The sequence below is a fragment of the Cololabis saira genome, chromosome 12 (assembly GCF_033807715.1).
Source record: "Cololabis saira isolate AMF1-May2022 chromosome 12, fColSai1.1, whole genome shotgun sequence".
NCBI lineage: Eukaryota > Metazoa > Chordata > Actinopteri > Beloniformes > Belonidae > Cololabis > Cololabis saira.
The window spans coordinates 40,901,482-40,926,954 of NC_084598.1; the positions used below are offsets into that span (position 1 = coordinate 40,901,482).

Below are 25,473 nucleotides of genomic sequence, written 5' to 3' on the forward strand. Positions count from 1 at the left end.
GGTAATGACTCTTGTTTTAAAGGAGCATGAGGCTCCTTTTAAGAAATGAGACTCTCTAGCGCCACCCTTCACCACGACGGCCGTTGGGGGTACTGCAGCCAACAGTGAAGCCGGCACGGGAGAACGGGGAGAACGTGCATGCAGCGTCATGTGACGTCACATCCACAGGACAGCGCGGGAAATTCCGGTCACAATTGCAGCACATTTTGCAGCAACAGCCTGTTCAAGGCAAAGGAGAGATACACTAGAGGGCTCATTCTTTTGGGTTTGGAACGCTTCATCTGACATTATTACTAGAAAACTTAAAACGTATACGAATTTCTTTCATAAATCCTGCCACAATCCGGCCTCAAGCTCCTTTAAGTGTAATGAGATTTTTTGAAAAAAAATTAGACATTTTAACTAGAAATAAGACAAATATTCCTGGTAAGATTTTGAGTTTTTGCATTGTGTCATCCTTTCCTGGTCCAGTGAAAGGGCAGCGCTGACCTGTGGCTGCACCATGTCCTATATTGTTTGTCTGTTTTGTTCTCTCTTGGATGGGCTGTAGCGGAAAATCAATTTCCCTTCAGGGATTAATGAAGTATTTTGAATTTAATTTCATACAAACTCTGAGGCCACGCCTGTGCATCGTCTCCACACTCAGGTGAAAAGTTATAAGAATCGTACTTTGTCAGAAACGTTCAGCTTTACAGCCGGGGCTATATTTCCTGACGATGCACTGCAAAAACTCAAAATCTTACCAGGAATATTTGTCTTATTTCTAGTTAAAATGTCTCATTACACTTAAAACAAGAGTAATTACCAGAAAAATAACTTATTTGACAATTTTCACCTGTTTCAAGTAAATTTTCACTTGAAATAAGTAGGAAAATCTGCCAGTGGAACAAGATTTATCTTCTCATTACAAGCGAAAAAATCTTGTTCCACTGGCAGATTTTTCTATTTATTTTAAGTCAAAATCTACTTGAAACAGGTGAAAATTGTTGTTTTTTTTTCCAGTGATGAGTCTTGATTTAAGATTTAAATTTTTTTTTTTACTAAAAATGAGACAAATTTTCTTGTTAAGATTTTGAGATTTTGCAGTGTGCAGCAGCTTCATTTTGTCCTTGAATTTTGTTCTTGCAAGTTTTACTTTATCATCCAAGTGTCTGATGTTTTAGCCTTCAGGGAAATTTGACAAAGAACACGAAGGTCTGCTACCTGCAAGTCACATGAAGCCATGACTCGACTCCTAAATAACAAGAAATAAGATGAAAAGACAAAAACCAGACAGGAAGTTCCTGTTGGGCGGCGATGCTCCGCTCACCTTTGGTGACGTCGTTGATGCAGTATTTGAAGTCGGGCCCCCCGCAGCTCCAGGACATGTCCTCCAGGCTGAACGACTGGTTGGAACGCAGCATGATGATCTCGATGGCACTCGACTTCAACAGAGCGATCTGATCCTCCGCCGTCAGGTCTCTGGAGAACAAACGCAGAATGAAACGCTTTTTTAAGGCCCGAGCACTGACAGTGAAGGCCCTATTTTTTCTTTTTTTTCTTCTTCCGACGAAATGAGGGCCTTTTTTCCCCCTAAACGTGCCCCAAAAGTCACCAAATTTTGCAGGCAAGCCAGACCTGGTGAAAAATGTGATATTTAAAGGTTTGCATTAATGGGCGTGGCCTAATGGCTCAACAGCGCCCCCTAGAAAACTTTGTGCCTCAAGCCCCACAATACGGTTTGACGTACATGCACGGAAATCGGTACACACCTGTATCATGTCGCAACTTAAAGAAAAGTCTCTTGGCGCCATGGCCGAAACCCAACAGGAAGTCGGCCATTTTGAATTAATCGTGTAATTTTGGCACGTTTTATGCTATTCCTTCGGCCGTTAATGCGGCCCGAACCGTAACGTGCACCCAGGTATGTTATACATCAAAATGTGCCTCTCGATCCTGCAACGATGCACATTACTTTTCTCAGTCAAAAGCGTTACCGTGGCGACGATAGACGCCAAAAAGCGCACCCACCCTTCATCTGATTGGTCCATATTTGATAGTTCCTATTTTCTGGCATAACTTTTGAATGGTTTCACATAAAGAGTCGTGGGTGGTGTCATCAGACTTAGTTTTGAGTCCTTGACCTTTATTGGTGAAAATTGCACGCGCGAGGGCCCGTGCATCGCTGCTTGCAGCTTTAATTTTTGTATTGTTTTTAGTTCCTGAAATAGACCGTTATTCACATGTTTATTCTACTTTCATGAAGTCATTGCATGTCTCTCTGTCTTTCCTTTGGTAAATCTGCCTGGAACATTGTGCCGTAAACTGGGGACGACTGTAATTATGTCATCGGGGGGAAATTCCCCAAAGAAATACTGAGACAGTATAAACATCCTTAGCAAAGCGTCTCTATCATGATAATACTTCTCAGGGGGAACTGGCTTAGATTAGACTCATAAATTCACCACTAATCAATGAATGATCGACAGCCGTCATTCAAGTGAGCAGCTTCATTCACCTGGAGACGTCTTGGATCATATTCTCTACTTTTGGAATTCATTTTTACAACGTCCTTCTAGTAGGGCTGGGGATCCATTCAAATGTCAAGAATCGATTCGATTCCGATTCTTAAGATTCAGAATACGATTATCAAGATCTGATTCGATCCGATTCGATTCGATTCCGATTCGATTCGATTCCGATATTGATTTGGGTTAGTGTTATTAAAACTGTTTTTTGAGCTGTTGCATGAATTATATGACTGTAGTTCTGCAACATATTACTACTAGTATTATATTGAGATTCAACAGCAAGTATTGCAGCTAATGATGCTGTAAGGACCAATCAGCTCCCAGAATGCTGATAGAACTGCTTTCAGAAACATCGTGTGGGTCAGAATTACCAAACAGATCCAGGACAGCAAACAGAAACGGATGAAATCGGTTTTATTTTTTCCCACATTCCGTTTTTATTTGTTCCATTTTCGGTCTATTTTGGTTTTTAATTTTTGAGCATTTGGTTTTAAGCATTTTTTGCAAAAGTAACCCCAAGACAGTATATAAAGTAATAAAATATAGACAATTTATGCAATTATAACCTAACACTTTAATGTTTTCATACCTTTAAACATATTTAAAGGCAAAAACATGACGCCAGTTATTCTCGTGTCCAACAAAACATTCCTTTTTTGGGGATAAACAAAAAAATAACCAAAAGTTGTAATGTAATGATGAAAATAATAATAATACATAAATAAATAAAAGAAAAAAAAAACAATCTTTAGACATATGAATCAAATTTTAGGATATTTTTTTTTATATTTCAGAATTAAATATAAAAATATCAAACATTTAACAGGAGGAAGAAGGCAGAAACAAACAAAAAACTCAAAAATGACATGATATTCGGTGGTCCCAGCACTGATTTATTTATTCCTCCGCACTAATTTTTCAGTCCTCCTGATAAACATGGACTTTTATTCCTCAACTTCCCCTGGAAAAAGTCTGTCAGAAGTGAGTTTGAAGGCGCTGGCGGGCGACCAAAACGACAAATATTGTTTCACCGGATGAAATTAAGGATTTCTCCAAGTGCTGAAAACACTTCACGTTAAGGTAAATAAGAAAATAACATTGATCCGGAACCGCCGCGGACATTTTAATGTATCGGGGTCATTCATCGTAGCTTTAAATAGCTGGAGCTGAAGTCGACGTACTTGGACTTTTAGCTGAGTAAAGCAAAATAAACACAGACTACAAAAACATTTAGAAATTTAAGTATTACAAACTGAGTGTGTGTGTGTGTGTGTGTGTGTGTGTGTGTGTGTGTGTGTGTGTGTGTGTGTGTGTGTGTGTGTGTGTGTGTGTGTGTGTGTGTGTGTGTGGGTTCACTGAGCCCTTCCTGAAGATAAAATAGCTCAATATTATCACAGTGTTCTCATGCCAGTCACACACATCACATTGTTCCAGCCCACAATGAGATCCATTTAACAGATAACTGCTGTTTATGTTCCAGAAAGTTCTACTTAACCACCTACACTCACAAACGAGTGCACGTCTGCAGGAGAGACTGACAATCACAGCATGTACAATGAGTGTACGTTTGTAATGCAGCAACACAGCAGTGTGTGTGTGTGTGTGTGTGTGAGAGAGAGTGTGTGTTTACACAATGATAAAAGCAGATGTAGATTTAAAAAGGAGCAACAATCTTTTATGTCTTTTACGCTTACGGAGACCGTTTGTCGTCGTTCCTGCTGAATTTAAGGAGCTGCTCTGTTTGTTTTCTCTTCTCACGTCTCCTGGAAATGCTCAAATATTGTTGAGCTTAGTCTGTGACGACAATCCCAGTCACGTTGCAACAAAGCACCTCTAGATGTGGGAAGGAAATGAGCTTATCTAAATAAGATCATTTTCAACTGGATGAATAAATGAAGGAAATCTGTATTTCCGAGCTTGAAATGCACTGCCGGATACTTTAAATACAAAATTACCCACAATGCACTAGTACAATTATATGATTGTGTATATATTTATATTTTTGATAGATATCTTTGCTGCTGTCACATGGACATTTCTCCAATATGCATATACCTGCAAACAAGCTGCTTTTTTTGGCCAATATTTGCCACTTTAATCAAAACTACGTATCTTCACAACAACATCTTTGGTGGAAAGTAACACACAGAAGTCTTTTGGCCAATCACCTAGAGATGGGCGGTATGGACTAAAAAATGTATCACGATAATTTCTGGCATTTATCCCGATAACGATAAAAATGACGATAAAAAAAATACCAATTCAACTCCATCTTTTTAAATATAAATCTATCTCACTCTCAGATCCGCCATGTTTGTTACACAAAAACCTCATCAACGGGAATTTATCCTTCTTTCTTTCTTTCTTTCTTTCTTTCTTTCTTTCTTTCTTTCTTTCTTTCTTTCTTTCTTTCTTTCTTTCTTTCTTTCTTTCTTTCTTTCTCTCTCAGGCTCATTTCTTTCTGACTCCTTCCTTCCTTCCTTCCTTCCTTCCTTCCTTCCTTCCTTCCATTCTTTTTTCCCCTTCCTTCTTCCCTTCCTTTCTTTCTTTCTTTCTTTCTTTCTTTCTTTCTTTCTTTCTTTCTTTCTTTCTTTCTTTCTTTCTTTCTTTCTTTCTTTCTTTCTTTCTTTCTTTCTTTCTTTCTCTCTCAGGCTCATTTCTTTCTGACTCCTTCCTTCCTTCCTTCCTTCCTTCCTTCCTTCCTTCCATTCTTTTTTCCCCTTCCTTCTTCCCTTCCTTTCTTTCTTTCTTTCTTTCTTTCTTTCTTTCTTTCTTTCTTTCTTTCTTTCTTTCTTTCTTTCTTTCTTTCTTTCTTTCTTTCTTTCTTTCTTTCTTTCTTTCTTTCTTTCTTTCTTTCTTTCTTTCTCTCTCAGGCGCATTTCTTTCTGACTCCTTCCTTCCTTCCTTCCTTCCTTTCTTTTTTCCTTCTTTTTTCCCCTTCCTTCTTTCCTCCTGCTCTCTCCTTCCTTCTTCCCTTCCTCTTTTCTTCCTTCCTTCCTTCCTTCCTTCCTTCCTTCCTTCTTTCCTTGTTTCCTTCCTTCCTTCCTTCCTTCCTTCCTTCCTTCCTTCCTTCCTTCCTTCCTTCCTTCCTTCCTTCCTTCCTTCCTTCCTTCCTTCCTTCCTTTCCTTCCTTCCTTCCTTCCTTCCTTCCTTCCTTTCATCCTTCCTTCCTTTCCTTCCTTTCCTTCCTTCCTTCCTTCCTTCCTTCCTTCCTTCCTTCCTTCCTTTCCTTCCTTCCTTCCTCCAAACGGGTACCAACCCCATATTAGAGAGAGTACAGTGATCCCTCGCAATAACGCGGCTCACCTTTCACGTCTCGCTGTTTCACGGATTTGCATTGTGCGTTGTGTTCTGCATTCTGATTGGCTAAACCAGGATTCGGCAACCCGCGGCTCTTTAGCGCCGCCCTAGTTGCTCCCTGGAGCTTTTTCAAAGATGTTTGACCTTTTTTTTTCCTTTTTCCTTTCCTTTTTAATCTTGACATTTCAACTTTTTTCTCGACATTTCGACTTTTTTCTCGACACATTCGACTTTTTTCTCGAAATTTTGACTATTTCCTCGACATTTCGACTTTTTTCTCAACATTTCGCCATTTGCTTTCATTCTAAGGCTTATATAACACTTTTCATTTTTTGCGGCTCCAGACATATTTGTTTTTGGTATGTACTGCACATATACATGTACGTAAAACAGCTTGCCAAATTTAAGTTTGCAAATTTTCTCCAAAACCCATAATGTCGACAAAACATTATCACGTTCAAATCCAATTACTGTATATGTATTTGAATACCTAAAACGCCAAGAATAAATGTCACTGCATGACAGAGAAATCACACCTACACTGCTCTAAAAGCAAAAATCTACTAGAATCTGTCTGGTTTTTCCCTGCTGTTCCTTCATGCAGACAAAAACAAGACTGAATTCGACTGATTGCTGCATCATTTTTTTCCACTACAATAATGTAGCAGAGAAATTCTCATCTCATGTTTACTGCACGTCAACAACAGTTTTTCCCCTGGATAAAACCCGTCAGCTCCATTCAGCTATTGCACACTCTGCGTGTGTTCATACATTTATGAAAGTTTCCTCTGAGCCCAGCGTGTAATTACCACGCTGCGGCCTGTTCCGGTGTATTCTTGGAAGAGCTTGTTTGTGTTTTTTTTTTTTTTTTATCTGGCCCATTAATGTCCTGCATCCATGTGGGCCGTGATTGGATGTGCTCTGTGCGTACGAGGGGAAGTCATTCATGTTGTTTGCTGCTGTGCTTTGATCCAGCAGGGTTTTACTTGCTGATGAATAATAACCGGGGAGAACAGAGAGCAGCGGGGAGTCGTGCCGGACCACGCTGAGACCTTACACATCCCTGCTGCTTCCCGCTCAGACCTGTCCAAGGTGTTCCTGGTGCATCTCCGCACAATTTACAATCTGCTCCACACATTCATCCCTTTCCTTGTAGAAAAATATGAAAAAATCCAGTGGGGGAAGTAGGGCTGGGCGATATATCGAGATTTTAATATATATCGATATATTTTCAAAAACGATATGGTACCAGACAATATCGTTTATATCGATTTAAAAAAAAAAAAAAAAAAAAAAAAAAAACTTTTTTTTTTTTTTTTACATTTTTTTTTTATGATTTTGATATAGCTTATTCTGTGACAAATTGACTTGAATGTTTTATTTGAGATTTGCACAAATGTTTTGTTATTTGCACAACTGTGAACCTCAGTGGAAAAGTCTGCCTGTTACTGTCTACATTGCATTAATTGTACAGTGTATTTTAATTTAATTGTTATGCAGGAAAGGGATATTTGTTTTATTTTATTCAAGAAGCATTTTTATTCTATATATGCAGGCAGTTTATTTTTATTTCATTTGTTTTATACATGTTGATATTGTGCAGACCTCTGTTAATAAAGGAACCTGTGTGACATTTGGCACGAGGCTTTGTGTTAAAACTGACTGTTTTTTTAAGGGTTTGCCTCAGAAAAAATGAAGCTAACAGAGATGCTATGCTATAATGCTTTGGGGGAAACCCCAATTAAGGCACAGAAAAAATATCGAGATATATATCGAGTATCGCCATTTAGCTAGAAAATATCGAGATATGACTTTTGGTCCATATCGCCCAGCCCTAGGGGGAAGGGAAGGGTGCACGCTTGACACATGATGCAATAGAGGCAGGTTGATGGGGTCATGTCTTCATGATCCAGAAATCCCTTACCCTACCTTTAATCACTCTTGAAATGAGTTAGTACACTGCAAAAACTCAAAATCTTAACAAGAATATTTGTCTTATTTCTAGTTAAAACGTCTCATCTTTAGTCAAAAAAAATCTCATTACACTTAAAAACAAGACTCATCACTGGAAAAAACAACAATTTTCACCTGTTTCAAGTATATTTTCACTTAATAAGTAGAAAAATTATTCTGCCAGAGGAACAACATTTTTTTTTGCTTGTAATGAGAAGATAAATCTTGTCCCACTGGCAGATTTTTCTACTTATTTCAAGTGAAAATTTACTTGAAACAGGTGAAAATTGTCAAATAACAAGTTATTTTTCTGGTGATGAGTCTTGTTTTAAGTGTAATGAGATTTTTTGACTAAAAATGAGACATTTTAACTAGAAATAAGACAAATATTCCTGGTAAAATTTAGAGTTTTTGCAGCGTATTCATTTCTCCCGCCCTCTGACCCATTGCTCCGGTTTAAAATTAAATCACATTAGATCTGATGCATTCAGAAAACCTTCCCCAGCATTTGGTGGAAGCTATGTTCCCTCCAGAACCCACAATTCAGTTCGGCCTCGCTTGATATCCCACCCATTGAAACAGACGGACAGGGACCGGGGTTCGGCTTAATCTGGGCTCATTTTGGCATTTAAAGCTCAGTTATAATAATAATAATAATAATAATGTTTATACCACCGACAGATGAGCATGTTCCAAACCTGCATGAATTGGACCAAACGAGGCCTTTGGTCTGTGACGTATAAGTTAGCTTTGATCGTTCTGAAGGCTCCAATAAACATAAAGAAGTGGTGGATATCCGGCCGGGTTAAAGGAGGAAATGCTGTCAGTCACGACACATTTGGGCCAATTTTGAGCCAAAACAGCAACTATAAAAACTATAAAGCCTTAAGCCTAATTTTAGGTTCTGCGTTAAACCAACGCAGAGCCAACGCCGTGGCTGTGACGCCGTCCTGAATCCTTCGGACTTCTCCGTCACTCCATTTTGCCGCGTACCCCGCGTACCCTACGGCGTGGGCTCTGCGTTGATTTAACGCAGAAGCATAATTCAGCCTTAAAGGCCACGTTTCCACATAGCCGGGTATTTACAAAAACAGATATTTCCCCCTCTACGTTTTGAAAAATACCATCATTTACAGGAACCTGCATAAATATTTGTTAAGGTGCTATGAGCAGCCAAACCTACAGGGGGCAGTGTAACGAGAAGATAAAGTCATGCTAGCCAATCAGAATCCTGGAAAAAACCATCAACAAATGACACGAGTAACTTCCAGTTACTTCCAAGATGAACGGGAGTCTTTCGTTTGGAGTGACAGAGAAGTGGAGTTACTTCTCGACATTTTGACTTTTTTCTTGACATTTCGACTTTTTTCACAAAATTTCGATTTTTTTCTCAAAATGTCAACTCTTTTCTCCACATTTTTGACTTTTTTCTCTTCATTTTTGACTTTTTTCTCCCCATTTTCGACTTTTTTCTCTTCATTTTTGACTTTTTTCTCGACATTTCATCTTTTTTCACAAAATTTCGCCTTTTTTCTCAAAATTTCAACTTTTTTCTCAAAATTTCTCAAAATTCCTCAACAACGGATATTTCCCCCTCTACGTTTTGAAAAATACCATCATTTACAGGAACCTGCATAAATAGCTGTTAAGGTGCTATGAGCAGCCAAACCTACAGGGGGCAGTGTAACGAGAAGATAAAGTCATGCTAGCCAATCAGAATCCTGGAAAAAAACATCAACAAATGACACGAGTAACTTCCAGTTACTTCCAAGATGAACGAGAGTCTTTCGTTTGGAGTGACAGAGAAGTAAAGTTACCTCTCGACATTTTGACTTTTTTCTTGACATTTCGAATTTTTTCACAAAATTTCGACTTTTTTCTCAAAATTTCAACTCTTTTCTCAACATTTCGACTTTTCTCTCCACATTTTCGACTTTTTTCTCTTCATTTTTGACTTTTTTCTCCACATTTTCGACTTTTTTCTCTTCATTTTTGACTTTTTTCTCGACATTTCATCTTTTTTCACAAAATTTCGCCTTTTTTCTCAAAATTTCAACTTTTTTCTCAAAATTTCTCAAAAACTGATATTTCCCCCTCTAGGTTTTGAAAAATACCATCATTTACAGGAACCTGCATAAATAGCTGTTAAGGTGCTATGAGCAGCCAAACCTAAAATCTTAACAAGAATATTTGTCTTATTTCTAGTTAAAACGTCTCATCTTTAGTCAAAAAAAATCTCATTACACTTAAAACAAACTCATCACTGGAAAAAACAACAATTTTCACCTGTTTCAAGTAGATTTTCACTTCAAATAAGTAGAAAAATTATTCTGCCAGAGGAACAACATTTTTTTTTGCTTGTAATGAGAAGATAAATCTTGTCCCACTGGCAGATTTTTATACTTATTTCAAGTGAAAATTTACTTGAAACAGGTGAAAATGGTCAAATAACAAGTTATTTTTCTGGTGATGAGTCTTGTTTTAAGTGTAATGAGATTTTTTGACTAAAAATGAGACATTTTAACTAGAAAATTTCGAAAGATTTCGAAAACTAGAAAATTTTGATTTTTTTCTCAAAATTTCAACTCTTTTCTCAACATTTCGACTTTTTTCTCCACATTTTCGACTTTTTTCTCTTCATTTTCGACTTTTTTCTCTTCATTTTTGACTTTTTTCTCGACATTTCATCTTTTTTCACAAAATTTCGCCTTTTTTCTCCAAATTTCAACTTTTTTCTCAAAATTCCTCAAAAACTGATATTTCCCCCTCTAGGTTTTGAAAAATACCATCATTTCCAGGAACCTGCATAAATAGCTGTTAAGATGCTATGAGCAGCCAAACCTACAGGGGGCAGTGTAACGAGAAGATAAAGTCATGCTAGCCAATCAGAATCCTGGAAAAAAACATCAACAAATGACACGAGTAACTTCCAGTTACTTCCAAGATGAACGAGAGTCTTTCGTTTGGAGTGACAGAGAAGTGGAGTTACTTCTCGACATTTTGACTTTTTTCTTGACATTTCGACTTTTTTCACAAAATTTTGACTTTTTTCTCAAAATTTCAACTCTTTTCTCAACATTTCGACTTTTTTCTCCACTTTTTCGACTTTTTTCTCTTCATTTTTGACTTTTTTCTCTTCATTTTTGACTTTTTTCTCCACATTTCATCTTTTTTCTCAAAATTCCAACTTTTTTCTCAAAATTCCTCAAAAACTGATATTTCCCCCTCTACGTTTTGAAAAATACCATCATTTACAGGAACCTGCATAAATATCTGTTAAGGTGCTATGAGCAGCCAAACCTACAGGGGGCAGTGTAACGAGAAGATAAAGTCATGCTAGCCAATCAGAATCCTGGAAAAAAACATCAACAAATGACACGAGTAACTTCCAGTTACTTCCAAGATGAACGAGAGTCTTTCGTTTGGAGTGACAGAGAAGTAAAGTTACTTCTCAACATTTTGACTTTTTTCTCGACATTTCGACTTTTTTAACAAAATTTCGACTTTTTTCTCAAAATTTCAACTCTTTTGTCAACATTTCGACTTTTTTCTCCACATTTTAGACTTTTTTCTCTTCATTTTTGACTTTTTTCTCCACATTTTCGACTTTTTTCTCTTCATTTTTGACTTTTTTCTCGACATTTCATCTTTTTTCACAAAATTTCGCCTTTTTTCTCAAAATTTCAACTTTTTTCTCAAAATTCCTCAAAAACGGATATTTCCCCCTCTACGTTTTGAAAAATACCATCATTTACAGGAACCTGCATAAATAGCTGTTAAGGTGCTATGAGCAGCCAAACCTAAAATCTTAACAAGAATATTTGTCTTATTTCTAGTTAAAACGTCTCATCTTTAGTCAAAAAAAATCTCATTACACTTAAAACAAACTCATCACTGGAAAAAACAACAATTTTCACCTGTTTCAAGTAGATTTTCACTTCAAATAAGTAGAAAAATTATTCTGCCAGAGGAACAACATTTTTTTTTGCTTGTAATGAGAAGATAAATCTTGTCCCACTGGCAGATTTTTATACTTATTTCAAGTGAAAATTTACTTGAAACAGGTGAAAATGGTCAAATAACAAGTTATTTTTCTGGTGATGAGTCTTGTTTTAAGTGTAATGAGATTTTTTGACTAAAAATGAGACATTTTAACTAGAAAATTTCGAAAGATTTCGAAAACTAGAAAATTTTGATTTTTTTCTCAAAATTTCAACTCTTTTCTCAACATTTCGACTTTTTTCTCCACATTTTCGACTTTTTTCTCTTCATTTTCGACTTTTTTCTCTTCATTTTTGACTTTTTTCTCGACATTTCATCTTTTTTCACAAAATTTCGCCTTTTTTCTCCAAATTTCAACTTTTTTCTCAAAATTCCTCAAAAACTGATATTTCCCCCTCTAGGTTTTGAAAAATACCATCATTTCCAGGAACCTGCATAAATAGCTGTTAAGATGCTATGAGCAGCCAAACCTACAGGGGGCAGTGTAACGAGAAGATAAAGTCATGCTAGCCAATCAGAATCCTGGAAAAAAACATCAACAAATGACACGAGTAACTTCCAGTTACTTCCAAGATGAACGAGAGTCTTTCGTTTGGAGTGACAGAGAAGTGGAGTTACTTCTCGACATTTTGACTTTTTTCTTGACATTTCGACTTTTTTCACAAAATTTTGACTTTTTTCTCAAAATTTCAACTCTTTTCTCAACATTTCGACTTTTTTCTCCACTTTTTCGACTTTTTTCTCTTCATTTTTGACTTTTTTCTCTTCATTTTTGACTTTTTTCTCCACATTTCATCTTTTTTCTCAAAATTCCAACTTTTTTCTCAAAATTCCTCAAAAACTGATATTTCCCCCTCTACGTTTTGAAAAATACCATCATTTACAGGAACCTGCATAAATATCTGTTAAGGTGCTATGAGCAGCCAAACCTACAGGGGGCAGTGTAACGAGAAGATAAAGTCATGCTAGCCAATCAGAATCCTGGAAAAAAACATCAACAAATGACACGAGTAACTTCCAGTTACTTCCAAGATGAACGAGAGTCTTTCGTTTGGAGTGACAGAGAAGTAAAGTTACTTCTCAACATTTTGACTTTTTTCTTGACATCTCGACTTTTTTCACAAAATTTCGATTTTTTTCTCAAAATTTCAACTCTTTTCTCAACATTTCGACTTTTTTCTCCACATTTTCGACTTTTTTCTCTTCATTTTTGACTTTTTTCTCCACATTTTCGACTTTTTTCTCTTCATTTTTGACTTTTTTCTCGACATTTAATCTTTTTTCACAAAATTTCGCCTTTTTTCTCAAAATTTCAACTCTTTTCTCAACATTTCGACTTTTTTCTCCACATTTTCGACTTTTTTCTCTTCATTTTTGACTTTTTTCTCCACATTTTCGACTTTTTTTCTCTTCATTTTTGACTTTTTTCTCCACATTTACGACTTTTTTCTCTTCATTTTTGACTTTTTTCTCGACATTTCATCTTTTTTCACAAAATTTCGCCTTTTTTCTCAAAATTTCAACTTTTTTCTCAAAAATTCTCAAAATTCCTCAAAAACGGATATTTCCCCCTCTACGTTTTGAAAAATACCATCATTTACACAAACCCGCATAAATACACTGTTAAGTTGCTATGAGCAGCCAAACCTACAGGGGGCAGTGTAACGAGAAGATAAAGTCATGCTAGCCAATCGGAATCCTGGAAAAAAACATCAACAAAGACATGAGTAACTTCCAGTTACTTCCAAGATGAACGAGAGTCTTTCGTTTGGAGTGACAGAGAAGTGGAGTTACTTTTAAGTGTGACTTTAGAATATAAAACAGGTAAAATACAAGAAAATATTGACGGTGGCCGAACAAATTGTAAACACAGGTGTCACTCATGACGCTGGTGACGATTCTGTCGCATAATGTGGCGTTCTGAAGCCTAAATGTCCGTTTCTCTCCGTTTACAAGCAAACGTGAAGACGGAGTTTTTGCAAATCTCCACTTTGGCCGGAGTTTTCAGAAATGATGGTTTTTGGTGACTTTGAGCTCCGTTTTCGTGTAAACGAACGGCCAAAACGCATGAAAACGCCACCGTTTTTGCCACGTGTAAACGGGGCCCAAATTCCCACCTGAATCCCGGGACCATCTTGGCAAAGCCGATGACCTTCTGGATGCTGTAGGACACCAGGTCGGCCAGGTGGGGCAGCATGGACAGCTTGGTGTCCTCCTCGCTGGAGTCCGGGCTGCTGGCTCCGTCCTGGTACATCATCAGCAGGTTGCTGAAGTTCATCTTGGTGTCCACGGATTCTGTTGGAGGAAGATTGGAGAGAAGATGGAGAGGAGGAGAGGGCAAAGGTTAAAGTCTGTTTCAAGAGTGAACTATGTATCATCTTTCTGGCAAAAACATGCATCATCAAAATACTGAACAGATTAAAGTTTAAGTCAACTATAAGCATTTAAATCTTTTTAGAAACCCAACACATTTGCACTAATAAAATTGACGGTACAGAGCAACAAAAAGAACCCGTTTTAGAGACAGTTTTTAATCCTACAGCTACACTGCAAAAAAAATCTAAATCTTACCAGGAATATTTGTCTTATTTCTAGTTAAATATCTCATTTTTAGTCAAAAAATCTCATTACACTTAAAACAAGAGTCATTGACCAGAAAAATAACGTATTTGACAATTTTCAAGTACATTTTCACTTGAAATAAGTAGAAAAATCTGCCAGTGGGACAAGATTTATCTTCTCATTACAAGCAAAAAAATCTTGTTCCAATGGCAGATTTTTCTACTTATTTCAAGTGAAAATCTACTTGAAACAGGTGAAAATTGTTGTTTTTTCCAGTGATGAGTCTTGTTTTAAGTGTAATGAGATTTTTTTTTTACTAAAAATTACCGGTAGACATTTTAACTAGAAATAAGACAAATATTCTTGTTAAGATTTTGAGTTTTTGCAGTGTAGTTTTTATCTTACAGTTGTAACAAAACTTAATCTACTCAAAAACAAACTGTAAACTGATATGACGGATTGTGTGGATGTGTGGGCTGTTTTCAATTATTTATTGGTTTTAATCAGTTGTTTGTTTTATTTTGTGTTGTGTGTAAATGTTTTATATACTACAGTATTTATCTATTTATTTTTTAGCACTGACTGATGGCACTTTTCATTTCGTTGTTATATAACCATGACAACACTGCAAAAACTCAAAATCTTTGAGAATATTTGTCTTATTTCTAGTTAAAATGTCTCATTTTTAGTAAAAGAAAATCTCAAAGTCTCAAAACAAGACTCATCAATGAAAAAAACAACAATTTTCACTAGTTTCAAGTAGATTTTCACTTAAAATAAATAAGTATAAAAATCTGCCAGTGGAACAAGATTTTTTTGCTTGTAATGAGAAGATAAATCTTGTTCCACTGGCAGATTTTTCTACTTATTTCAAGTGAAAATGTACTTGAAAAAGGTGAAAATAGGTCAAATAACAAGTTTTTTTTTTTCTGGTGATGACTCTTGTTTTGTAATAAGATTTTTTGACTAAAAATTAGACATTTTAACTAGAAATAAGACAAATATTCCTGGTAAGATTTTGAGTTTTTGCAGTGAATATAGATTTAATCTAAATCTAATCCTTAAAGATGCAGTTATGTACAGAAGTATTTGGAAAATGATGAGTTCTTATGACTTTACATTAGACACTCCAAAATCTTTATGACCAAGGACTCCAAAATTATTATAATTATCAAAATGATTTAGACAACGGAGTAAAAAGAAGCTAAATGTCCAGGTGGGGGTCATTTCCTCAAGAATAAAGTTGTGGAGCTGACGTCGGGGATTGAGCTGGTATTTGGCAGCCGTTTGACTGAAGCTATGAATATGAAGTGTGAGGAGATTTCAACAAGGCATAGTTCCACTGCAAAAACAAAAACACTCAGGAGTCGGGATTGTAAAAACAGATGCTTTACGAGAAACCGGTCAAACCACAAGTATCATGTGAGAGGGGGGGGGTGTCAGATTAGACTTTACACGAAAACCTTTTAAAAAGGCTTCAATATTAATGTCCTGGAATCAGATTCTTTGAACAGATGAAACCAAGACTGACTGGTATTAGAACAATGGAGAGAGAAAAGAGTGGAGACGGAGGAGAAGAGCTCCTCCTGTGTCGAGCACGGTGGAGGTGGAGTTATGGTACGGTAGGGATGGGCGGTATGGACTAAAAAATGTATCACGATAATTTCTGCTATTTATCCTGATAACGATAAAAATGACGATAAAAAAAAATACCAATTCAACTCCACCTTTTTAACTATAAATCTATCTCCACATTCAGTCTTTGGAGCCAAATCACTGCTCTAAAAGATACTAAATACTACTAAACTACTCCAATTAAATTGAATTAATAAAAACCAGTTAAATTAGTCCACCTGTACTGCAAAACTGGAATGACTCCTCGCTCTCAGATCTGGCATGTTTGTTACACAAAAATGTCATCAACGAGAATTTAATCTTTCTTTCTTTCTTTCTTTCTTTCTGGCTCATTTCTTTCTTTCTTTCTTTCTTTCTTTCTTTCTTTCTTTCTTTCTTTCTTTCTTTCTTTCTTTCTTTCTTTCTTTCTTTCTTTCTTTCTTTCTTTCTTTCTTTCTTTCTTTCTTTCTATCATTTTCACCAGGACTTGATATGGAATTAAGAGTTGAAGTTGAAATGTATTCTTTTTTTTTTTTTTTTTTTTTTTTTTTTTTTTTGGGCCGCTGGGTGGCGCAGTGGGTTAAGCAGCGGCTCATATACTGAGGCTACCGTCCTCCTGCAGCGGTCGCAGGTTCGAATCCCGGCCTGCGCACCTTTGCTGCATGTCATCCCCGATCTCTCTCTACCCCTTTCATATCTGCAGCTTGAATAAAGGGCCACTAGAGCCCAAAAAAATCTTTAAAAAAAAAAAAAAAAGAAATGTATTCTTTTTTAACTCATCTCTTACTCTTTAATTTTACATTCTGCTTAAAACTTTTACCTTTTGAAGCACTTTGAATTGTCTTGTGGATCAAATGTGTTATACCAGGGATCGGCAACCCTTTAACTCTTTAGCGCCGCCCTAGTGGCTCCTGGAGCTTTTAAAAAAAATGTTTGACCTTTTTTTTCCCTTTTTTTCTTCTTTTTTTTCTTTTTTCCTTTTTATTCACTTTTTTTTCTTATTTTTTTTCCTTTTTTCTTCTTGTCTTCTTCTTTTTCCTTTCCTTTTTAATCTCGACATTTCGACTTTTTTCTCGTCATTTCAACTTTTTCCTCGACATTTTGACTTTTTTGTCATCATTTCAACTTTTTCTCGACATTTTTTCTCAGTGCATAATGAAAAAAAAATCTTCCCCCAGTTACAACTAATATATATATTACACAAGACTTTTTATTTTTTGCGGCTCCAGACATATTAGTTTTTTTGTGTTTTTGGTCCAATACAGCTCTTTCAACATTTTGGGTTGCCCACCCATGTGCTATACAAACAAACTGCAGATGGATTCTGGTGCAAAACACACTTAACACGCTTAACACGCTTAAAATAAGACAATTTTGACGAGATTCATGTAATATCAGGCTTATTTATAGAGGGGCTTTTGTTTTGTTTTTTTGCAGTGTACGAAAGCAACTAAGTACTTTTTAAAAGGCAAAGAAAAGGAATAATCTTCAGGGACTGTGTCAGTTGCCTCATTTCACCCCAGTAAAAGACACTTTTCAGTTACTGCAGACAGACTGAAAGCTGCAGTGAAGGGCGGAGAAAAGCGTCTCCAGGAAAGAAACTCGTGACTGAAACTCAGACTGTCGGCACTCACACGACTGCAAATGATTTTTATCCAAGCATTAAACATGAGGGTTATATTTAAAATGATACGCTGCAGGTACTTTGCTGACAATGGCTGTAATTCCTCAACGTTAAACGCTACTTTCCAGGTACTTCTGTACATAACTGCAAATAATGACAGTAATAAACCTTTAGACGTGTTTTTATGCAGCGAGAAACCCCCGCTATGGCGGAGAGAGGGCTGCGGATGTTTCACAGTACTTTAGCTGGCACGTGCTTCATTAAACCTCCTCACTCGTGTCCTTGGTAAAGATAACCCTGAAAGATGAAAGCAAACTGAGCTTAAAGAGGAAGAAGAAGAAGCCTATTGATCTCACCAGGTGAGTGGTTGAAGGAATCGGAGGAGGCGTCGGAGAGGGAGTGGAGCGAGGCCGCTCGGCTGGCGCTGCGCGTCACCGGCCCGTCGCGCACTGGAGGCTACGAGAGAAAGAGAGAGGGAAAAACAAACATAAATACTAGGCCTGTGTTGAAAAAATCGATTTTCTGATTCTAAATCGATTCTCATATTAATTCCTAAAAATTGATTTGTATGTCTAAAGATCGATTTTTTCTTTTTTTCTTTTCATCATTACATTACAACTTTTGGTATTTTTGAGTTTATGCCAAAAAAAGGATGTTTTGTTGGACACAATGTTTTTGCCTTTAAATATGTTTAAAGGTATGAAAACATTAAAGTTTTCAGTTATAATTACTTAAATTGTCTACAGGACTGTCTCAGAAAATTAGAATATTGTGATAAAGTTCTTTATTTTCTGTAATGCAATTAAAAAAACCTAAAATGTCATAATTCTGGATTCATTACAAATCAACTGAAATATTGCAAGCCTTTTATTATTTTAATATTGATGATTATGGTTTACAGTTTAAGATTAAGATTCCCAGAATATTCTAATTTTTTAGATAGGATATTTGAGTTTTCTTAAGCTGTAAGCCATGATCAGCAATATTAAAATAATAAAAGGCTTGCAATATTTCATTTGTTTGTCATTCGTTTTTTTAAAAAATTTTTTTGATTAAAACATTTTTTTTTTTTCATCATTACATTTTTGCCTGCCAAACTTTAATCCCAGTAGTTTTGGAAACTCCTGAACTAAATGAACTTTTCTTTAGAGAAAATGCTGGACATTTCAGCTTAAATTTCTAAATGTTATATTAGTTCAATGAAGTTCATATTATCTATATTTACTATAGCTTGTTTGGTTTCTCTGTTATCGGACACGGTTTGTCATGAAATACCTGAAAAATGCCGGTTCTTCATGTCCAGCTGTGTGTGGTGACAGAATAAATCAGACAAGCTAAAATAATCTGTTTACTGCTTGAGCTGTTGCAATTTCTTTCTTTTTTTGCACTTTAAATGGATATTGAAATGCCTATTTGAGTTATTTATTTCTTGGTTATTTCACAATAATTATTGTGAAATTATTATTTCAATAGTTATTTTACAGTCATATAATCCAGGCAACACTAACCCAAATAAATATCCAATCGGATCGGATCGAATCAAATGGTGATAATCGATTCTGAATCTTAAGAATCGGAATCGAATTGATTCTTGACATTTGAATCGATCCCCAGCTCTAATAAACAGTTCCAGATTCTTCTTCCTGCGTCCTACTCGGAGTGGAGAGTCAGAACGACACACCCCCCCCCCCGCCCCACAAGTCCCGCCGGCTGTTTCGCATAAACGGAGTTCCTTTCGACTCTGAGATGAAAAACTTGTGCTGGCCGGACGGACGCAAATGAGAAAAGTGCCTGTCGGCTCGGCGGCGGCTCCGAGCACGTGCACGGATGCTGACGACAGGAAGCGCTGACAGCAGCGGCAGCGGCCGCGTGTGCACAGATTGAAAGGGCCTGCTGAATGTATGTTGAATGTTTTGGACATGTGTTCCAGCTCAGGCTTCACCGCCGTCGTCGTCGTCGTCCCGCGCTGCTAGGGTCGCCACCCGTCCCGTAAAGTACGGAATTGTCCTTTATTTGAGAAAAAAATGTTGCGTCCCGTATTGAACTAATACGGGACACGATTTGTACCGTATTTTCATTAACTTTTACACCATATTCTAGTTGAATTATTGAAATAAATTAACCTTTACACCATATTCTAGTTGAATTATTGAAATAAGTTAACTTTTACACCATATTCTAGTTGAATTATTGAAATAAATTAACTTTTACACCATATTCTAGTTGAATTATTGAAATAAATGAACTTTTACACCATATTCTAGTTGAATTATTGAAATAAATTAACTTTTACACCATATTCTAGTTGAATTATTGAAATAAGTTAACTTTTACACCATATTCTAGTTGAATTATTGAAATAAATTAACTTTTACACCATATTCTAGTTGAATTATTGAAAAAAATTAACTTTTACACCATATTCTAGTTGAATTATTGAAATAAATTAACTTTTACACCATATTCTAGTTGAATTATTGAAATAAATTAACTTTTACACCATATTCTAGTTGAATTATTGAAATAAGTTAACTTTTACACCATATTCTAGTTGAATTATTGAAATAAATTAACTTTTACACCATATTCTAGTTGAATTATTGAAATAAATTAACTTTTACACCATATTCTAGTTGAATTATTGAAATAAATTAACTTTTACACCATATTCTAGTTGAATTATTGAAATAAATTAACTTTTACACCATATTCTAGTTGAATTATTGAAATAAATTAACTTTTACACCATATTCTAGTTGAATTATTGAAATAAATTAACTTTTACACCATATTCTAGTTGAATTATTGAAATAAATTAACTTTTACACCATATTCTAGTTGAATTATTGAAATAAATTAACTTTTACACCATATTCTAGTTGAATTATTGAAATAAATTAACTTTTACACCATATTCTAGTTGAATTATTGAAATAAATTAACTTTTACACCATATTCTAGTTGAATTATTGAAATAAATTAACTTTTACACCATATTCTAGTTGAATTATTGAAATAAATTAACTTGTACACCATATTCTAGTTGAATTATTGAAATAAATTAACTTTTACACCATATTCTAGTTGAATTATTGAAATAAATTAACTTTTACACCATATTCTAGTTGAATTATTGAAATAAATTAACTTGTACACCATATTCTAGTTGAATTATTGAAATAAATTAACTTTTACACCATATTCTAGTTGAATTATTGAAATAAATTAACTTTTACACCATATTCTAGTTGAATTATTGAAATAAGTTAACTTTTACACCATATTCTAGTTGAATTATTGAAATAAATTAACTTTTACACCATATTCTAGTTGAATTATTGAAATAAATTAACTTTTACACCATATTCTAGTTGAATTATTGAAATAAATTAACTTTTACACCATATTCTAGTTGAATTATTGAAATAAATTAACTTTTACACCATATTCTAGTTGAATTATTGAAATAAGTTAACTTTTACACCATATTCTAGTTGAATTATTGAAATAAATTAACTTTTACACCATATTCTAGTTGAATTATTGAAATAAATTAACTTTTACACCATATTCTAGTTGAATTATTGAAATAAATTAACTTTTACACCATATTCTAGTTGAATTATTGAAATAAATTAACTTTTACACCATATTCTAGTTGAATTATTGAAATAAATTAACTGTTACACCATATTCTAGTTGAATTATTGAAATAAGTTAACTTTTACACCATATTCTAGTTGAATTATTGAAATAAATTAACTTTTACACCATATTCTAGTTGAATTATTGAAATAAATTAACTTTTACACCATATTCTAGTTGAATTATTGAAATAAATTAACTTTTACACCATATTCTAGTTGAATTATTGAAATAAATTAACTTTTACACCATATTCTAGTTGAATTATTGAAATAAATTAACTTTTACACCATATTCTAGTTGAATTATTGAAATAAATTAACTTTTACACCATATTCTTCACCTGTAGGATATATTCTACATCTGGGCTGATGTGGACATACGTAGCATAGGAGGCTATTTCAGTTGCTAGTATGGTTGTCTGTCTGTACAGTCATGCAAGTTCAATGCTATTATAGCACTTTAAACTTTAAATCAAAGCATTTTGTTTTTTCATATAAAATAAACACATTTTTATTCAGTTTAGAAGTTTTGGGGCTTTTTTTTGGCTCCTGCGCTGCTGAAATCAGGGCGTCCCTTATTTCTATTTCTGAAAGGTGGCAACCCTACGCGCTGCCTCTCTCCCGCTCTCATGAATGTTAATATCAGGAGTATGAAAGCTCCTGGTGATGCTACGCCAAAGTTATTTCAGAGACTGTTGAGACTGCAGCGCCCAGGACTGGACGCCTGTGTTTCCATGCATCAATAACCCTTTTAAAACCCGAATATTAGCAATAACCCGGTTTTGCACGGCCATGTAAACACCAATAACTCCTTTGAATAACCTGAATTTGCTCATATTACGGTTTTTAAAAACCTGAATATTCTGGTTTTTAAAAACCTGAATATTCCCCTGGGTTACTCCTTTTAAAACCCGAATATTTTGTCATGTAAACGCCAAACGGAATATCCCCATCAAACGGAACATGAATGTGTTTTCTGCGCATGTTCTGTTCACAAGGAATCCTGGTCTTTTGAGTCCAGGAAGTTCTTATAAACACGGAGAAACACAAGACCAGGAGGAGACTAATCACTTCATAAATGTAATGAAGGATATGAACATTTCTGCATTTGTAGACGGTAGAAAGTACCGGGATAAAGATTTACAAGAAGGTGAGCGAAAAGTTGCGCGAAGCAGCATTTGTTTTGAATTTGGATACAGGAAGAAGAAGCGGAAATGACGGGAATTGCGTTGTGATGTTCTCCGCACGTCGCTGGTTTGATCCAGATATTTCCAAATGAAATAATAAAAAAGCAACAAAGCAAATAATTACCATGTAAACATGGATAACCCTGTTTGCTCACGCATGGAAACGGAATATTCAGAATGTTTCAGTAACCGGAATATTAGCAATAACCCGAATTTTGACTGCATGTAAATGTCAATGTCACACTTTGCTAGGGATGGGAATTTATACGATTTTTACGATTCCAATTCCATTTTGGATTCTACTTAACGATTCGGTTCTTTTATCGATTCCTTTATCAATTCTCATTTGGGGAAAAAAGGACAACAATGAGGCAAATGGTGCAAATATGATAGGCACACTGCAAAAACTCAAAATCTTAACAAGAATATTTGTCTTATTTCTAGTTAACATGTCTCATTTTCAGTCAAAAAAAAAAATCTCATTACACTTAAAACAAGACTCATCACTGGAAAAAACAACAATTTTCACCTGTTTCAAGTAGATTTTCACTTAAAATAAGTAGAAAAATCTGCCAGGGGAACAAGATTTTTTTGCTTGTAATGAGAAGATAAATCTTGTCCCACTGGCAGATTTTTCTACTTATTTCAAGTGAAAATTTACTTGAAACAGGTGAAAATTGTCAAATAACAAGTTATTTTTCTGGTGATGACTCTTGTTTTAAGTGTAATGAGATTTTTTGACTAAAAATGATAAATTTTAACTAGAAATAAGAAATATTCCTGGTAAGATTTTGAGTTTTTTGAGTGCAGTGTTCGTTAGTTAATTAGTTACCAGCAATATTATTAGCCAAGGACATGCTAGAGTTGCTGTTGGGTTGAGAAGTGCTGACGTTGGTCCGGAGCGGAAAACACCACATTCATTGATTGTGATTGCTGCTGTGTGCACTAATGTTTTTGCATGTTGGTAGTTTTTCCTCCCTTTGATGAAATTCACTTGGGAAGTATTGCAAGTTCTCTCGTTGTCGTCTTTTTTACTGAAATGTTACCAGACTGTCGAGCGTTTGATCACTTGGGGGCCGTGTTTACTATTGACTGCTGATTTATGCGACGTGCGTGATGACGCGATTCTGGATTCCCATCCCTACACTTGGCGCTCACAAACTGCAGCGGCCGCTGTGAGACTCTCTCAGACATTCCAGCAGAACTCTATTCTCCATCTCATTTACTCTGGACAATCTAATTGTTGTGGTCCACTGAGAGAATGTTGTCTGATGTAATCGAGTTAATAAAGGAGAGGCAGGAAAAAAAGCTCTGCTACACACATGCTCGGTCTGGTTACGAGACATTATTTAGAGCATCGGCTAAATCACGGCCAGGGCTGGGGATCCATTCAAATGTCAAGAATTGATTTGATTCCGATTCTTAAGATTCAGAATCGATTATCAAGATTTGGTTCGATCCGATTTGATTCGGATATTGATTTGGGTTAGTGTTATTAAAACTGTTTTTTGAGCTGTTGCATGAATTATATGACTGTAGTTCTGCAAAATATTACTACTAGTATTATATTGAGATTAAACAGCAAGTATTGCAGCTAATGATGCTGTAAGGACCAATCACCTCCCAGAATGCTGATAGAACTGAAACAGAAACATCGTGAGTCAGAATTACCAAACAGATCCAGGGAGGAAACAGAGACGATGAAATCGTTTTTTTTTCCCAGATTCCGGTTTTATTTTTTCCCATTTTCGGTCTTTATCGGGTTTTTAATTTTTGACTATTTGGTTTTTAGCATTTTATGCAAATGTAACCCCAAGACAGTACAGGACTGTCTCAGAAAATTAGAATATTGTGATTTTCTGTAATGCAATTACAAAAACTAAAATGTCATACATTCTGGATTCATTACAAATCAACTGAAATATTGCAAGCCTTTTATTATTTTAATATTGCTGATCATGGCTTACAGTTTAAGAAAACTCAAATATCCTATCTAAAAAAATTATAATATTCTGGGAATCTTAATCTTAAAATGTAAACCATAATCAGCAATATTAAAATAATAAAGGCTTGCAATATTTCAGTTGATTTGTAACGAATCCAGAATGTATGACATTTTAGTTTTTTTTAATTGCATTACAGAAAATAAAGACTTATCACAATATTCTAATTTTCTGAGACAGTCCTGTAGACAATTTAAGTAATTATAACTGAAAACTTTAATGTTTTCATACCTTTAAACATATTTAAAGGCAAAAACCGTGTCCAACAAAACATCCTTTTTTGGCATAAACACAAAAATACCAAAAGTTGTAATGTAATGATAAAAGAAAAAAAGAAAAAATCGATCTTTAGACATACAAATCAATTTTCAGGAATTAATATGAGAATCAATTTAGAATCGGAAAATTTATTTTTTCAACACAGGCCTAATCACGGCATCCACTTCTAAAGGAGTGCACATGGCGGGGCTTAAGAAGGGCTATAAATGTGAAGAGTGTGGGGTTGTGTATGGAGCCAAATCAGGGCCAAAAGTTTTGCTAATTTGAAAAAAAAATTTGAACCTGAAATTTTTTTTTACAGTTTCAATTTTATTTTTTTCAGTATCAGATCTTTTTTTCAGTTTCAATCTTTTTATTTCAGTTTCAAATCTTTTTTTCAGTTTCAAATCTTTTTTTTTTCAGTTTCACGTCTTTTTTTTCAGTTTCAAATTTTTTTTTCAGTTTCAGACTTTTGGCCCCGATCTGGCGTGGGGGGCGTGGCATCAACTGAGAGGGGCGTGGCATCAACTGAGAGGGGCGTGCATCATGAGTGACAGCAGAACAGAGAAGGCGGGGGACGTTCCTCAGTCCTGTTGCCTCAGGAAACGTAGGTTGCAGAAGTTATCAGTAGAAGTTTGATTCAACACTGTATATACACCATATTCACGTGATTGGCAGTGGAAAAAACTGATATTAGTGACACATTTCTGTTTAAAAAGCTGTTTTAGACCGTACTTGGTAGTATGTGGAAGTGGGAAATGTCAAACTTTAAAGTGTGGCTGTTGAACTGTACAGTCTGCATAGTTTATTGCT

General features: G+C 35.3%; 1 protein-coding gene across 1 annotated transcript in view; it reads right to left on the reverse strand.

The window, feature by feature from the left end:
* The window catches only part of LOC133456580 (vitamin D3 receptor A), a 38,719-nt gene that overhangs the window by 12,495 nt on the left and 751 nt on the right, over positions 1-25,473 (reverse strand). Inside the window, exons 2-4 of the mRNA XM_061735077.1 lie at positions 17,922-18,021; positions 13,883-14,060; positions 1,310-1,461 (exon numbers count right to left, since the gene is read on the reverse strand). Coding sequence (XP_061591061.1) covers positions 1,310-1,461; positions 13,883-14,060; positions 17,922-18,021 — 430 coding nt within the window. The remainder of the gene's footprint in view (positions 1-1,309; positions 1,462-13,882; positions 14,061-17,921; positions 18,022-25,473) is intronic.